Source organism: Ranitomeya variabilis, chromosome 7 (assembly GCF_051348905.1).
Source record: "Ranitomeya variabilis isolate aRanVar5 chromosome 7, aRanVar5.hap1, whole genome shotgun sequence".
Taxonomy (NCBI): Eukaryota; Metazoa; Chordata; class Amphibia; order Anura; family Dendrobatidae; genus Ranitomeya; species Ranitomeya variabilis.
Genome location: NC_135238.1, coordinates 207,756,285 through 207,774,827, shown reverse-complemented (window position 1 = coordinate 207,774,827; position 18,543 = coordinate 207,756,285). Strand labels below are relative to the sequence as shown.

Genomic DNA, 18,543 nt, shown 5'->3' with positions numbered 1-18,543 from the left:
CAGTCCCAGAGGGTCTATTTAAAGACACTTCACAACTCGAACTAGAGTTTGAGACGGTTGATCAGGTGGAGGGTAGTATTTCAGAAATATTTTCTTTACACCCTACCCCTCCTTCATCCATTGGGCGACTAGAATCAATTACTGAATTGAGGGACCTTGATACATCCAACACTTTAAACGGTACTACACCTAGACAGAATCAGTCACCAGTGGTTCCCTCCACCTCGACCAGTATCCACAATCGCTTTCAGGTTTTAACAAACAGCAATATTTCAGAAGCACCAAGTGAACCAAACCCCATTACATCGAATAGTAACACTTTAGTAAATAAAGGCAATAAAGGGAAAGGGAAGAACCCAGCACCATCACATACCCGACTTCCCAAAAAGAACACCACGAGGCACCCTTTTTTTCAGATAGGTACAAAAAAACACAGAAAAGGGGCTGCCGAGGCGGGAAACTCACCAAAAAGAAAAAATTAGGTAACATAGGGGAGTCTGATTCTCAAAAAATCTTTAACTTAAGCAAACATACTCTTGATCCATATGAGACGGCCTTATTACAAAAAGGCCTAAAATACGCTCCATCTAGTCAATTTAACAAGTTTGACGCCTTTATCGGCATAAAACTATTTATGAGGAAACTCGCCATTAACACCTTCCCGACCCATGACGCCTATGCGGCGTCATGGAATGATCGCATCCCTGCAGATCGGGTGAAAGGGTTAATTCCTATTTTACCCGATCTGCAGGGAGAGGGGGAGTTGTACTTCAGCCTAGGGGGGGTGGCTTTGCCCCCACGTGGCTACGATCGCTCTGATTGGCTGTTGAAAGTGCAACAGCCAATCAGAGCAATTTGCAATATTTCACTTATGAAAATGGTGAAATATTGCAATCCAGCCATGGCCGATGCTGCAATAGCATCTGCCATGGCTGGAAATCATGTTCTGGCCCCCCCCCACCGCCCCCGATCTCCTCCCCAGTCCTCTGTTCTGTCCGGTACCCCCCTCCGTCTCCCTGTTCGCTCCCCCGTGCTCCTGTCCGCTCCCCCGTGCTCCTGTCCCCTCCCCCCGTCCTCCGATCCCCCCCCTGTGCTCCGATCCACCCCCCCACCACCCCCTCATACTTACCGAGCCTCCCGAAGTCGGTCCGTCTTCTCCCTGGGCGTCGCCATCTTCCAAGATGGCGGGCGCATGCTCAGTGCGCCCGCCGAATCTGCAAGCTGGCAGATTCGTTACAAGTACATTTTGATCGCTGTGGTAGGTTCTACCACAGCGATCAAAATAAAAAAATAATAAATAAACCCCCCCCTTTATCACCCCCATAGGTAGGGACAATAATAAAATAAAGAGAATATTTTTTTTTTCTTTTTCCACTAGGGTTAGGGTTAGAACTAGGGTTAGAACTAGGGGTAGGGTTAGGGGTAGGGTTAGGGTTACGGGTAGGGTTAGGGGTAGGGTTATGGCATGTGCACACAGAGCGGATCGGCCGCGGATCCGCAGCGGATCGGCCGCGGATCCGCAGCGGATCGGCCGCGGATCCGCAGCGGAACGGCAGCGGATCGGCAGCGGATCGGCCGCGGATCGGCCGCGGATCCGCAGCGGATCGGCAGCGGATCGGCAGCGGATCGGCAGCGGATCGGCCGCGGATCGGCAGCGGATCGGCCGCGGATCTGCAGCGGATCGGCAGCGGATCGGCCGCGGATCCGCAGCGGAACGGCAGCGGATCGGCAGCGGATCGGCCGCGGATCGGCCGCGGATCCGCAGCGGATCGGCAGCGGATCGGCAGCGGATCGGCAGCGGATCGGCCGCGGATCGGCAGCCGATCGGCCCGCGGATCTGCAGCGGATCGGCAGCGGATCGGCCGCGGATCCGCAGCGGATCGGCAGCGGATCGGCAGCGGATCGGCAGCGGATCGGCCGCGGATCGGCAGCGGATCGGCCGCGGATCTGCAGCAGATCGGCAGCGGATCGGCCGCGGATCCGCAGCGGAACGGCAGCGGATCGGCAGCGGATCGGCCGCGGATCGGCCGCGGATCCGCAGCGGATCGGCAGCGGATCGGCAGCGGATCGGCAGCGGATCGGCCGCGGATCGGCAGCGGATCGGCCGCGGATCTGCAGCGGATCGGCAGCGGATCGGCCGCGGATCCGCAGCGGATCGGCCGCGGATCGGCAGCGGATCGGCAGCGGATCCGCAGCGGATTGGCCGCGGATCTGCAGCGGATTGGCAGCGGATTGGCCGCGGATCCGCAGCGGATCCGCAGCGGATCCGCAGCGGATTGGCCGCGGATCTGCAGCGGATTGGCCGCGGATCCGCAGCGGATCGGCAGCGGATTGGCCGCGGATCCGCAGCGGATCGGCAGCGGATTGGCCGCGGATCTGCAGCGGATTGGCAGCGGATTGGCCGCGGATCCGCAGCGGATTGGCAGCGGATCCGCAGCGGATTGGCCGCGGATCTGCAGCGGATTGGCAGCGGATTGGCCGCAGATCCGCAGCGGATCCGCAGCGGATTGGCCGCGGATCTGCAGCGGATTGGCAGCGGATCGGCCGCGGATCCGCAGCGGATCGGCAGCGGATCGGCAGCGGATCTGCAGCGGATTGGCAGCGGATTGGCCGCGGATCCGCAGCGGATTGGCAGCGGATTGGCTGCGGATCCGCAGCGGATTGGCCGCTGCGAATTCGAAGCAGTTTTCCATCAGGTTTACAGTATCATGTACACCTAAGGAAAACCAAATCCGCTGTGCCCATGGTGCGGAAAATTCCGTGCAGAAACGCTGCATTGTATTTTCCGCAGCATGTCAATTCTTTGTGCGGATTCCGCAGCGTTTTACACCTGTTCCTCAATAGGAATCCGCAGGTGAAATCCGCACAAAAAAACACTGGAAATCTGCTGTAAATCCGCAGGCAAAACGCAGTGCCTTTTACCTGCAGATTTTTCAAAAATCGTGCGGAAAAATCTCACACGAATCCGCAACGTGGGCACATAGCCTTAGGGTTAGGGTTGGAATTAGAGTTAGGGTTGGAATTAGGGCTAGGGTTTGAAATAGGGTTAAGATTAGGCTTGTGGTTAGGGTTACGGATAGGGTTAGGGGTGTGTTGGGGTTACAGTTGTGGTTAGGGTTGGGATTAGGGTTACGGTTGGGATTAGGGTTAGGATTAGGGTTGGAATTAGGGTTACGGTTGTGTTGCGGTTAGGGTTGTGGTTAGGGGTGTGTTGGGGTTAGGGTTGTGATTAGGGTTATGGCTACAGTTGGGATTAGGATTAGGGGTGTGTTGGGGTTAGTGTTGAAGTTAGAATTGAGGGGTTTCCACTGTTTAGGCACATCAGGGGTCTCCAAACGCAACATGGCGCCACCATTGATTCCAGCCAATCTTGCGTTCAAAAAGTCAAATGGTGCTCCCGCCCTTCCAAGCCCCGACGTGCGCCCAAACAGTGGTTTACCCCCACATTTGGGGTACCAGCGTACTCAGGACAAACTGGGCAACAACTGTTGGGGTCCAATTTCTCCTGTTACCCTTGCAAAAATAAAAAATTACTTGCTAAAACATAATTTTTGAGGAAAGAACAATTATTTTTTATTTTCACGGCTCTGCGTTATAAACTTCTGTGAAGCACTTGGGGGTTGAAAGTGCTCACCACACATCTAGATAAGTTCCTTCGGGGGTCTAGTTTCCAAAATGGGGTCACTTGTGGGGTGTTTCTACTGTTTAGGCACATCAGGGGCTCTGCAAATGCAATGTGACGCCCGCAGACCATTCCATCAAAGTCTGCATTTCAAATGTCACTACTTCCCTTCCGAGCCCTGACGTGTGCCCAAACAGTGGTTTACCCCCACATATGGGGTATCAGCGTACTCACAACAAACTGGGCAACAAATATTGGGGTCCAAATTCTCCTGTTACCCTTGTGAAAATAAAAAATTGCTTGCTAAAACATCTTTTTTGAGGAAAGAAAAATGATTTTTTATTTTCACGGCTCTGCGTTGTAAACTTCTGTGAAGCACTTGGGGGTTGAATGTGCTCACCACACATCTAGATAAGTTCCTTGGGGGGTCTAGTTTCCAAAATGGGGTCACTTGTGGGGGGTTTCTACTGTTTAGGCATATCAGGGGCTCTGCAAACGTAACATGATGCCCGCAGACCATTCCATCAAAGTCTGCATTCCAAAACGTCACTACTTCCCTTCCGAGCCCCGGCATGTACCCAAACAGTGGTTTACCCCCACATATGGGGTATCAGCGTACTCAGGAGAAACTGGACAACAACTTTTGGTGTCCAATTTCTCCTGTTACTCTTGCAAAAATAAAAAATTCTGGGCTAAAAAAATATTTTTGAGGAAAGGAAACACATTTATTATTTTCACGGCTCTGCATTATAAACTTCTGTGAAGCACTTGGGGGTTCAAAGTGCTCACCACACATCTAGATAAGTTCCCTTGGGGGTCTAGTTTCCAAAATGGAGTCACTTGTGGGGAGTTCCTACTGTTTAGGCACATCAGGGGCTCTGCAAACGCAACCTGATGCCCGCAGAGCATTCCATCAAAGTCTGCATTTCAAAACGTCACTACTTCCCTTCCGAACCCCGACGTGTGCCAAAACAGTGGTTTACCCCCACATATGGGGTATCATCGTACTGAGGAGAAACTGGAAAACAACTTTTGGGGTCCAATTTCTCCTATTACCCTTGGGAAAATAAAAAATTGTGGGCTAAAAGAATCATTTTTGAGAAAAGAAAAATTATTTTTTATTTTCATGGCTCTGCGTTATAAACTTCTGTGAAGCACTTGGGGGTTCAAAGTGCTCACCACACATCTAGATTAGTTCCTTGGGAGGTCTAGTTTCCAAAATGGGGTCACTTGTGCGGGAGCTCCAATGTTTAGGCACACAGGGGCTCTCCAAACGCGACATGGTGTCCGCTAATGATTAAAGCTAATTTTCCATTCAAAAAGCCAAATGGCGTGCCTTCCCTTCCGAGCCCTGCCGTGCGCCCAAACAGTGGTTTACCCCCACATATGGGGTATCATCGTACTCAGGACAAACTGGACAACAACATTTGGGGTCCAATTTCTCCTATTACCCTTGGGAAAATAAAAAATTCTGGGCTAAAAATCATTTTTGAGGAAAGAAAAATTATTTTTTTATTTTCACGGCTCTGCGTTATAAACTTCTGTGAAGCACCTGGGGGTTATAAGTGCTCACTATGCATCTAGATAGGTTCCTTGGGGGGTCTAGTTTCCAAAATGGGGTCACTTGTAGGGGAGCTCCAATGTTTAGGCACACAGGGGCTCTCCAAACGCGACATGGTGTCCGCTAACGATTGGAGCTAATTTTCCATTCAAAAAGTCAAATGGCACGCCTCCCCTTCCGAGCCTTGCCGTGCACCCAAACAGTGGTTTACCCCCACATATGAGGTATCGGCATACTCAGGAGAAGTTGGCCAACAAATTTTAGGATCCATTTTATCCTGTTGCCCATGTGAAAATGAAAGAATTGAGGCTAAAAGAAATTTTGTGTGAAAAAAAAGTACTTTTTCATTTTTGCGGATCAATTTGTGAAGCACCTGGGGGTTTAAAGTGCTCACTATGCCTCTAGATGAGTTCCTTGGGGGGTCTAGTTTCCAAAATGGGGTCACTTGTGGAGGAGCTCCAATGTTTAGGCACACAGGGGCTTTCCAAACGCGACATGGTGTTCCCTAACGATGGAGATAATTTTTCATTCAAAAAGTCAAATGGCGCTCCTTCCCTTCCGAGCCTTACCATGTGCCCAAACAGTGGTTTACCCCCACATCATGTGAGGTATTGGTGTACTCAGGAGAAATTGCCCAACAAAATTTAGGATCCATTTTATCCTGTTGCCCATGTGAAAATGAAAAAATTGAGGCTAAAATAATTTTTTTGTGAAAAAAAAGTACTTTTTCATTTTTACGGATCAATTTGTGAAGCACCTGGGGGTTTAAAGTGCTCACTATGCTTCTAGATAAGTTCCTTGGGGGGTCTAGTTTCCAAAATGGGGTCACTTGTGGGGGAGCTCCAATGTTTAGGCACACGGGGGCTCTCCAAACGCGACATGGTGTCCGCTAAAGATTGGAGCCAATTTTTCATTGAAAAAGTCAAATGGCGCTCCTTCCCTTCCGAGCCCTGCCGTGCGCCCAAACAGTGGTTTACCCCCACATATGAGGTATCAGCGTACTCAGGACAAATTGGACAACAACGTCCGTGGTCCAGTTTCTCCTTTTACCCTTGAGAAAATAAAAAAAATTTCGCTAAAATATCATTTTTGTGACTAAAAAGTTAAATGTTCATTTTTTACTTCCATGTTGCTTCTGCTGCTGTGAAACACCTGAAGGGTTAATAAACTTCTTGAATGTGGTTTTGAGCACCTTGAGGGGTGCAGTTTTTAGAATGGTGTCACTTTTGGGTATTTTCAGCCATATAGAACCCTCAAACTGACTTCAAATGTGAGGTGGTCCCTAAAAAAAATGGTTTTGTAAATTTTGTTGTAAAAATGAGAAATCACTGGTCAAATTTTAACCCTTATAACTTCCTAGCAAAAAATAAATTTGTTTCCAAAATTGTGCTGATGTAAAGTAGACATGTGGGAAATGTTATTTATTAACTATTTTGTGTCACATAACTCTCTGGTTTAACAGAATAAAAATTCAAAATGTGAAAATTGCAAAATTTTCAAAATTTTTGCCAAATTTCCGTTTTTTTCACAAATAAACTCAGAAATTATCGACCTAAATTTACCACTAACATGAAGCCCAATATGTCACGAAAAAACAATCTCAGAATCGCTAGGATCCGTTGAAGCGTTCCTGAGTTATTACCTCATAAAGGGACACTGGTCAGAATTGCAAAAAACGGCAAGGTCATGAAGGGGTTAAAAAACATTTAATAAAAAACCCTATTTTTGAAAATGGTGAAGGAACCCAAAATAATTCCTATGTGCACACAGACCTGAGAGGAAAATCTACGTTCCATCCAATGAATGAATACTCTGAGCAGATGGAAACCTTTCAGAAAAATGTAACGGACGAAATCCGTAAACTTAAGGACAAAAAATGCCAAAAATATAAATTTAACCTAACTATGAAAGAAAAAAAAGGCCATTCAATCATTACAGCAAAATAAAGCAATAGTCATACGTCCGGCGGATAAAGGTGGAGGGATCGTTGTTTTAGATCAGGAAGCGTATCACAAAGAAGCTTTGCGCCTACTGAATGACTCAGTCACGTATAGAAAACTTAACAAGGATCCCACTGAGGAATATATGAGAGATATGAGAGACTTAACCCAGAAAGGACTCAATATGGGCCTCCTGAACAAACATGAATATGATTTTATTAATAATCCCACACCGAGACTAGCTGTTTTTTACTATTTACCAAAAGTACACAAAGATCAAGACAACCCACCCGGTAGACCTATTATATCGGGTATCCAATGCCTTACCGCCAATTTATCTAAATATGTGGACTGTCACCTGCAGAAAATTGTGTCACAGTTACCAGCCTATCTTAAAGACAGTGCACATATTTTAAGGCTACTACAGGATATTCAATGGCAGGATCATTTTATATTGGGTACGCTGGATATCACTTCTTTATATACAGTAATTGAGCATACTAAAGGGTGCAATGCCGCTAAATATTTTTTAAACAAATTTTCAAATCTTCCGAAGGAGCAAATTGAGTTTTTATATGATTCCATGCAATTTATTTTAACTCACAATTATTTTATTTATGACAAGGACTACTACTCCCAGCAGTGGGGTACTGCTATGGGGACCAGGTTCGCGCCCAGTTACGCTAACCTCTATGTAGGGGGGTGGGAGGAAACTACCATCTACCCAGAGGGACGACTGAGGGCGGGCCTGGTCCTCTAGCAGCGTTTTATTGATGACATCTTTTTATATGGTCAGATGGACCTAACACTCTTAATAAATTTTTAAATGATTTAAATAAAAATGAGTTCTTTTTAAAATTCACATCTAACATCAGCACGAATGTCATCAATTTTTTAGATTTACAAATTTTTATTGAAAATAGTGCCATTCAAACGAGGACTTTTTACAAACCCACAGATACCAACAGTTTTATTCCCTTGGACAGTTGCCATCTCCCAGTTTGGCTACTGAACATTCCCAAAAGCCAATTTATGAGAATCCACCGGAACTGTTCAAAAAATGAGGATTTCAGTAGGGAGGCGGAAATAATGACAAAAAAATTCTTACAAAAAGGGTATCAACAAGATATTTTGGGAATATCTAGAGATAATGCCCTGACAAAATCACGTCAGGACTTGATAAACCCTACTGGAAAGCAGAAGGCATCCAATGAGTGTATCCCCATAATCACCCAGTATAACGCCAACTCACATCTCTTACGCAAAATAATGAATAAACACTGGCATCTACTGAAGGATGACAAGGTGATTGGGGACAAAATTTCGACCCGGCCCAGATTCATATACAAGAAGGCCCAGAATTTGGGAAATATGGTTGCCCCCACTGTACAGAATAGACCATTTCGTGTCAATCACTCTTACTTCCAGAATTCATTAAAAGGCTTCTTTCCATGTCGCAGGTGCACCATGTGTAAACATACTAATACACATAAGACTACTAATATAGAAAAAGGTGATCTGAATTATAAAATAAGAGACTTTATTACGTGTTCAACAACAGGAGTTATTTACATGATCAAGTGCCCATGCAATAAATTATACGTGGGGCGAACAAAACGATCTTTAAAAATCAGAATTAATGAACACATGCGCAATATAAAAAAGAATTTTACAGGTCACCCACTTTCTAAGCACTTTATAGAAGTACATGGTGGAAGGGTCCAAACAATGGAAATCTCCGGTATTGAAACCATACACCCACACTGGAGAGGTGGCGACTATATGAAATCCATGTCCAGGACTGAGAGTAAATGGATTTTTCTATTAGATACGCTAATCCCTAAGGGATTAAACTATGGAGTGGAGCTTTTTGGTTTTTACTGAAAGAAAGATCGCGGATGCTATATAAGGACCCATAAGTTGGGCAAGGACCAGCCCTGAGGAAGAAAACAGCAGTTTTCGAAACGCGTAGGCTGTGTTGGTCCTTACCGCGATCCGTACCGAACGCTGTAGTCACGTGGGGCGGTCACCTGTTTCACTGCGTCACACAGGTCTTAGACGCGCCGCTCACTATACTCGCACTGTGCGGCGCTGTCAGCCCTGGACGGAGTGTTCCCGCCTCCAGCTTCAGCTCGGTACACGGAGCAGCTGCCACTGGCCGGGGCAGCTCTCCGATACAGACATTCCAGCGAAGACTCTACTCACATTATCCAGGAACTCCGAGGATCCACAGCGATGGATAAGTGATTCAGCTTGACTTTGAAGTACCTACTTTCTTATTCAGACTGCACGACTTTACTGCTATTGAGGCTGTATTATCAGAAGTGTGGGGTGCAGCACTCCAACTGTTCCTCCATCTAGGAGGTATATGACTCTAGTGCACTTTTCAACTATACACTTAACCTACCAGTATAGGTGATAGTATCTACCAGCGCGAAATACCTATACTGTTTTACTTTCTACTTGTTTCTACAGTCTTGTGTGGTGACTGTTAGTATTTTGCTGCAGGTAGCGCACATTTTACACTTTAAACCAGCGCCACTTTCACTCTCTCTTTTCAGTAATATTAAGAATATTAGAAAATACCTCCAATTAGATATGTAGTATAGTTCTTCTGATTAGCTATGCTGTTTACCCCATATGAAGGGCATTGCAGCAACTTAGGTATCCATGTTTATGACCACTGACAGCTGTATAACTAACTTTGCACATAAAATACAGTGACATGATCCCATTCATTATTTCCTATCGGCTGAACGTACTGAGAACAAAAGCATTAAATGTCCACACCTAGGAGACAGGGAAAGAAGTTATTTTAAATCTTTCCTTCCCAGAATGTACGGCTTAAAAGAAATATTGATCCCATTACACAATGTAAATGTAAAAGGCATGTCCAGGATTAGAAAAAAAAAAGGTCCAATAGTTTCACTCTTCCTGAATATCTCTCCAACATTAATGAGGCTAAGCTGCAGTACCAGACACCGTCCACGGAGGATAGTGGCGCTGTTTCTAAAAAAAAAATCATAGCCTTTTAAATAATCCTAGACAACTATGTTAAAACATACCCATTATGTCAGAATAAGTTGACAAGTGTGTGTACATGCTTTATCATACTTTTTTTTTTATATATATACGTCTTGAACTATCCTGCGTTTTTTTTCTATCTCTAATTTCCAGTTGTTTTTGAGCTAGTGAGACTAGCTGCTATGATGTTTCCTAGCGTAGACACATACATGAGGGATTTCTGCTCTCCTGTCTTTGTGTAACTGATGCTCGGAACCAGCAACAGCATAAGGCTATATTCATATGTTGCGTTCGGTTGCGTTTTTTTGGCTGCATTTTTAATGCAAATTTTAAGCTGCGTCTGACAGCACCAGCAAAGGCTATAAGATTTCAGAAATCTCAAGCACACATATTAGTTTTATTTTCCTGATTGATTTAGAAAACTGCTGTGTTTTTAAAAAATGCAGCATGTCACTTCTTTTAGCGTTTTTGCAGTTTCTTCACCCATATAAAGCAATGAGTAAGTGCAAAAATGCAGCAAAAATGCAGGTAACAGGTTTTGCAGTGTATTTTTGTGCAAAAACCTTTAGGAAGTAGCATCATGATTTTTTTGGGGGGCACTAAACTTTATCAGCATGCACAAAAGACAACAAAAATGCAGCAAAAAAATTAGCAAAACCTACTTTTTGTAGCAGCTTCTTTGAGCAGATTTTGCCTGCAGCAAAAAGGCAACGTGGGAACATAACATAAAGGACATTATAGAGCAGTAATGAGCAGTGTAGCTGTGAATACAGCACTGAAGTGAGATAAAATCCCTTGCTAGAAGCCGCTGCATGATGTGTCTTTTTGCTAGTTCCTGCTCCTGCCTCCTCCCACCTCCATAGATTTTAAAGGGAACTTGACAACATGATCTACCCTTATTAACTAATTACAGCTTTTCATTCGTCATGTATCAACCGACCCAACGCTTTCCTCTGCAATCTCACAGAAGATGTGCTGCTCTGCTGTGTTATAGTGCTGATATGGCAAATATTGACACACGTACAGTGAACCTCTGCCTACATGGCACTACTTGCCGGATCAGCACTTTAAAACGTAACTCGTGTTACCAATTCATTAAGGTATACATTGGAATACTGTATTAGCCAGGGCTCTTGGTTACGACAAGCAGTTCAATTATTGTCAAAGTTTGCAGGCCAGAAGTTCCCTCGGTGTGATCTTGTTTGTGACCATTTGCCAAATCTATTAACTTTCTTTTACTATAATCTTTTTAAATAAATCCCAAGAAATTGAAGGACACGTCTTAGATTAATCGCTGTGACTGATGTTTCATTTCAGCACTTAAATTCTGAGGCCAATCAGTGCACAATGGTGAAGGAGAGCGATAATTTATAGGCGAGTAAAAATCTTTAATAACAAAACGCCAGCTTGTACTGACATAACCTTGAAGAAACAAGTGAAGATTTCTACTTACATCAAACAGACTCGCTATACAACATATCTCTAGAAACACTAGAAGCGAATAAAGGGAACCTGCCATGTCCCAAATGCTACAAACCTGCAGATATGAGGTTAATCTGCAGGATAACAGTGCTCTAAAGCCTTGTGGACACTGCACTGAAAGACCCAATGCGAGGAGGAAATAAATGTATTCCTCCAACAGCCTCTGGCTTTCAGTCATAGAGGAGTGGCCGGTTTGGCTGTAACCACACCCTAGCACTGACTGACAGTAGGCTCTGTACTAATACATTGCTGAGCTAGCTATCAGTCTGTGCCTGAGCATGGTTATAGCAGCCGCCACACACTATGTACTGAGCGGTATCTGAAGCCATACCTTTATGACTGAAAGCTGTAGACTGTCGTGAGGAATGAAGTTCATCTCCTCCCTACAGCCAGGCATAGTTTTAGAACATCATTAACCTGCTGATTAACCCAATATATGCAGATTAATAGCGCTTCAGGACATGATAGATTCTCTTTAAAGAGGTATTACTGTTTTAGCAAATAATTTTGTATTCATTATCTGAGAAAGTTATACAATTTTCCAACATACTTTCTGTATTAATTTTAAATTTTAAAGATATCTGCTTGCTCTGTTCACATCTGCATTGTCCTGCTATGTCCTTTGAATGTTGTGATATCCTGGGGAAGAAGTCTGAAGACTTCGAAACCCGTTGATAATAAAACCGCATCAAGTCTAGTTTGTACCCTGGACCATACGTTCTGCTCTCCATCAGTAGTGCAGATGAACCACTCATTGCTTCTCTTCTGTCACATCTACGTTGGAGCATCCATTGCAGAGTCTGTTAGATTCACAGCACTAGTTCTACGCTCAGTCCTATTCCTCCCACCAAAGTGATGGATCCCGTTAGTAGTCAGTAGTCCAGCATATGATGAGTCAGCTCTGTATCAAAGTTTTCATGATAGGTGGATGAGACTTAGGGGCCAATTAATCAAACAGGTTACACTACAATCTGATATTTAATCTATCAAAAACTGAACTTGTGTTTCCTCCTTCCACTAACCTACCTATGCCCGATGTGGCCATTTCCTTGTGTGCCTCCATCATTACAACCCAACAACATGCACACTGTCTTGGTGTCATCTTTGATTCAGATCTTTCCTTCACTCCCCACATCAGATCACTCGCCCGCTCATGTCACCTACACCTCAAAAACACTTACACCTCAAAGGTTAGAAAAAGTTCAACTTTTCCTAACTTTTGACTTGGCAAAAACCCTTACTGTAGCTCTTATTCATTCTCGTCTGGACTATTGCAACTTTTTACATATCTGTCTCCCTCTAACTAAACCCTCCCCTCTCCTTTATGTCCGGAATGCAGCAGCCAGGATCATATTCCTCGCCAACCGTTACACTGACACCTCTTTCCTGTGCCAGTCATTGTACTGGTTGACCATCCAATACAGAGTTCAATATAAACGTATCACTCTCACCAACAAAGCGCTCCACGGTTCAGAACCCGACTACATCTCATCTTCGTCTACCACCCTACCTGTGCCCTCCGTTCTGCTAATGACTTAAAATTAAAATCCTCAATAATCCGAACCTCCCATTCCCTTCTCCAAGACTTCTCGTGTGCTGCGCCAATTCTCTGGAATGCACTACACAGGATACTCTGATTACTTCCCAAAACCCACAGCTTTAAGTGTAAAAACTAATTTCTTTAGACTGGCCTATCGCCTCACCTCACTTATCTAACTATCCCCGTTTGGCCCATACAAAATTTTCTTCAAAATCATGACCCCCATAGCATCTGTCCACACACTCCATGCACTTAATAGCCCTCTGTGTCTGTACTGCACACATATTGGCTGGCGACCAGTTCATGCAGCATTATGTGCAGACCATATTTAGTATATTATGGCTGTACTGTACAATACAAACATATTTTACCATTTTTCTTTCAGGTCTCCCCATATTTACTCATATATTGTAAGCTTGCGTGCAGCAGGGCCCTCGCTCCTTTTGATATCAGAGTTATGCTTATTCTGTAATGTCTTTATTGTCTGTACAAAACCTCTCTAAAATTTATACATTATGTAATCCCTGGCAGAGCCCGTGCCGACATCACTGGAACAGTGCCGGAACCAGAGGTGAATATAGGTGGTATAGGGGGAAACGTGTGTATTAAGAAGGGATTGATCGAGCAGAGGACAATCCCTTTAAATCTAGTTTTGTAAGACAAGTGGGCGTGGTCCTCAAGAAAACCCACCCTTAGAGATGTAAAGAGGACCATGCTCACTTGGATAACAAGTCTAGACTACCATAGGAAAAGGAGGCCATATCTCAGGAACAAAACAAATAACAGAAGCATTTACAACAGTCAAAAAATTACATATTCATGGCAAACGACAAGTCCTCTTTAAAGACCTACATTTAGATTTTCATTTACTCCTAGCTCAGTGGAAGGCTTTCCTTTACACGGGTATGGGTGTAGTGGGCAGGGGAATTAAAAAATGAAGAAAACGCTCCAGAATTTGTGTTGTTGTTTGGCAATTGTTATATTTTGTAGACCTGCATTTATATAGTGACCAACCCCTTTAAGATTCCCCTGACATATATTGCTGAATGGCATACAGTTACATGCATCACCCTTTGACTCCCCCATCCCACCAAAAAAAAAAAATATATATATACTTATACTATATAGTGAGTAAGGAAAGTGAAAACAGTTCATCAAAACGTTGATCTTTTGGCATTCACAGGGTTGATGGTGCCTTACGGAGAAGTTTGGGGTATACAATGGGAACATTTCCTGGTGCAAATATCTAGAGGCAATAGGCTTGAACTTAAAGGGGTTGTCCACTATCTTTGGCCCCGAAAAAATAAAAATCCTTATACCCCCCTCCCATGCCGGCGCCATTCCAGCGGTTTCGGCACTCGCGGTCCTGGGGCTCTCATGCAGTTGTATGACACGTGGTGCCTGGCGTCCAATCAGCGCTGGCGTCACTGTGTCCACCTTCGGACAAATTGAACATGAAGAAGAAGGCAGAGAGCAGCTGCAACCGGGACTTCCTCTTCCTGATCAAGTCCACAGAAGGCGGAGTCAGTGGCGCCAACTCTGATTGGGCGCGGGCATCACGTGACTTCCACCACATCACAGCCTGAGACTGCGAGTACCGACACCACCGGAACGGCACCAGCACGGGAGGTGAGTATAGGCTTATTAATTTTTCATTTAGAACCAGAAGGGGTTGTCCTAGTAGACAACCTCTTTAGCTTAGACGGTGGCACTATAGGGACAATTTTCTTCATTTTCGAGGAGATTCTGCATACTTTTTTTTTTTTTTTTTTTTTTTCTTTTGGCTCCCTACTAAATCTGGATCTCTGGAAGCGGAATCAGCCAATTTCAATATCCTCCTATACCACATTGTCGCCACTTCCTTCTACAACCTGCATGTTGGTAGATGGGTTCTCACCTCCGTGATGTTAAAATAATAATATTTATATTTAATATTAATATGCATCAACTGTCATCATGCAGAAAATAAATGAAATGTTTAAATATGACTTACCCCTGCCAGGAGTAAACTCGAACCGTATATCATTGAGTTCTTTTTTGGAATTTCTGCAAAAACAAATAAAAAAAAAACACATTTAAATGTAATGAGGCAGAGATTACTAAAGCCCAAAATGCTTAGCAGTGTAGAGGATTTGCAGTTAGAAAAGTAAGCATTTTCCTGCCTTTATGCACCTTTAATTCGTCAAAGAAAATCTAAAACTCCGAGAAGGTTCAGGGATATTAACAGCCAAAGGTTTATGGAAGAAAGGAAAAGCTCATTTTTTTTCGGCGGCAGTATTATTATCTTTTTAATTAAGAAAAAGTAGAAAGACTGCTTGCGAGTTACATTTTTATTTCGCTGTGAGAAAGCACCGAGGAGCGTGCGCCATAACTACTCCTCTCGGAAGCAGCAGAGTATTCCATTCTAATTAAGCCGGTTTTACTGCTGAGCGCTGCTCTGGAGCCGCAAACTTGTACACAGCGAGCGAGCGAGCGCTGCTAGGAAAAGGTTCGTGAAGTCATAGTTTATATTCAAGTGGGAAATTCCTAGTTCTAACACAATCTCTTTTAGAAAGAAGCTGGTTCCCATATATTTAATGATACTCGGTTATATTTGATAAATCATGAGCCTTTTTAATTTTTAACTATTATTTTGAGCTAAAATTAATTTTTGAATTTGAGTTTCATTAATACATTTTTTTTTACACCAATTGGCTCTTACAGGCTTTTTATTTCCCTGCGCATTCATTCCTGGTTGCAGAAATACATAACTCAGAATCTGTCAGTGAGCTTATTCTTAGGCTATAGTCACACCACCGTATGTTCATCTGAGAGAATCAGTCCGATTATGCCAATACCAGTCTGATCAAAGTGTGATCCCATTTTCTCGGATGAGGAGAAGATGAAAAAAATTATTTCTCCATCTTCACCATTGTGTCAGTCCGTGAAAATCGGACTGCGCTCAGATATCATCCGAGTACAGTTTGACGGTTTCAACGCATTCATTGAGTTGATTGAGTGTGATCCAATAATTGGATCCAACTCGGGCATGCTGCAATTTTTTTCTCGGACCGGCTCAGTTCAAGGAAAAACTTGGACGTATCACCATAGAATAACATTGGTCTGAGGGTGATCCAATGTTTTGGTTAATGGAACTTGGACAGAAAATACGGTCGTCGGCACAAGACCTCACGCGGATTACTTGTATTTATTATGTGTTTTAGACACTTTTTGAATGACTTGCGGCATCGGCTTGTTAAAAAAGAGCATATTTTGTCTGAAAAGTGCACCTTTCTGGCACAAATTAAGCAAACTAATAGATGGTGTAAACATAGGGGGCATCAGCAAAGCTTTTACATGAGAATACTGATGTAAAACCGTTTTAAAAAAGTTGCTTTTTTTTCACGCAACAAATCTTGCACAACTTTTGATATTTAACTGTGATGGGATGGGGGTCTGACCGCATTTCCAATTAGACAAAAGTGCTTTTTTTATTTTTTTTTATGTTACTCCAGTCCCTGACTGTTACAACATGTCTGGCAATGTGGACAGAGGCGCATGCCACTAAGAAGATGCGCCAAGTTAATTAATTGGAGTGCGCTTCTTAGTGACCTTGGTGCACCATACTTCGGCAAGCCTTTCCTTAAGACCGGTGTGTTCAACGACAGTCTTAATGATTCAGCCCCCTCAGACTAGATCTTAAAACTAAGCAGATTTATGAAACAGTACGAAACACTTGGAAAAAAAATTGGTAATTTTAAAACTGTGAAGACTAAGCTAGCACTGTCTAAAAATGAGACAGTCACAGCACTGATAAATATGCCCCATTCAGTTTTCCACCTAATGTAAGAACTTAATCAGACTTACAGAGATATAATAAGTAATCAAGAATTGTTACAAAATATCGCAGCGGCATCTTTAGAAAAGTATATGATGGTCGCGCAATGCAAAGAGCTCAGCCACAGTTATGTCACAGTACAGGAATATTGCACACAGTGATGTCATAGTATAAGGTTAATACACACAATGATATCAGCACAGGGATGGTAAACACAATGATGTCACAGGACAGGGACGGTAAACACAATGATGTCACAGGACAGGGACGATAAACAAAATGATGTCACAGGACAGGGACGGTAAACACAATGATGTCACAGGACAGGGATGGTAAACAAAATGATGTCACAGGACAGGGACGGTAAACACAATGATGTCACAGGACAGGGAGGGTAAACACAATGATGTCACAGGACAGGGACGGTAAACATAATGATGTCACAGGACAGGGACGGTAAACACAATGATGTCACAGGACAGGGACGGTAAACATAATGATGTCACAGGACAGGGACGATAAACAAAATGATGTCACAGGACAGGGACGATAAACAAAATGATGTCACAGGACAGGGACGGTAAACACAATGATGTCACAGGACAGGGATGGTAAACAAAATGATGTCACAGGACAGGGACGGTAAACACAATGATGTCACAGGACAGGGAGGGTAAACACAATGATGTCACAGGACAGGGACGGTAAACATAATGATGTCACAGGACAGGGACGGTAAACACAATGATGTCACAGGACAGGGACGGTAAACACAATGATGTCACAGGACAGGGACGGTAAACACAATGATGTAACAGGACAGGGACGGTAAACACAATGATGTCACAGGACAGGGATGGTAAACAAAATGATGTCACAGGACAGGGACAGGAAACACAATGATGTCACGGGACAGGGATGGTAAACACAATGATGTAACAGGACAGGGACGGTAAACACAATGATGTAACAGGACAGGGACGGTAAACATAATGATGTAACAGGACAGGGACGGTAAACACAATGATGTAACAGGACAGGGACGGTAAACATAATGATGTAACAGGACAGGGACGGTAAACACAATGATGTAACAGGACAGGGACGGTAAACACAATGATGTAACAGGACAGGGACGGTAAACACAATGATGTCACAGGACAGGGACGGTAAATGCAGCGCCCCAGAGTCCTGGTCGTTGCAGTACTGATGCTCCGCCGCTAAGGGGGGCTATGGTACGTCTGATGGCACTGAAGGAGTTCACCTGACCAGGTATCACAGACACCAATGCACTTCACAGTCTGGCCTCCAGGGGGAGCTAAGGGTGCTATGTATTAGGCCACTCCTCACAATCTGGTAAAACTGAGGGTTGGATAGGAAGTTAGTGAGAAGCTGACTGGGTTGGAACCAGGCAACATCCTGTGGCAGAGGGTGTTGCAGGGGAAGATTCAGGGGGGTCCCTGTCAGGGGTGGGATCCTGACAGAGGCCTAGCGAACAGAGAGAACGTTACGGGACCGCACCTGCACCTGATCGCGGCGGTACCCTAAGAAAGGACA

The 18,543-nt window shown here is 44.2% G+C and overlaps 1 protein-coding gene across 3 annotated transcripts in view; it reads right to left on the bottom strand.

Annotated features, from left to right (window-relative positions):
* The window catches only part of STK39 (serine/threonine kinase 39), a 310,745-nt gene that overhangs the window by 82,961 nt on the left and 209,241 nt on the right, over window positions 1-18,543 (bottom strand). For all 3 annotated transcript variants that reach the window (XM_077272788.1, XM_077272787.1, XM_077272789.1), the window contains exon 15: window positions 15,163-15,215. In XM_077272788.1, the coding sequence (XP_077128903.1) occupies window positions 15,163-15,215 (53 nt within the window). The remainder of the gene's footprint in view (window positions 1-15,162; window positions 15,216-18,543) is intronic.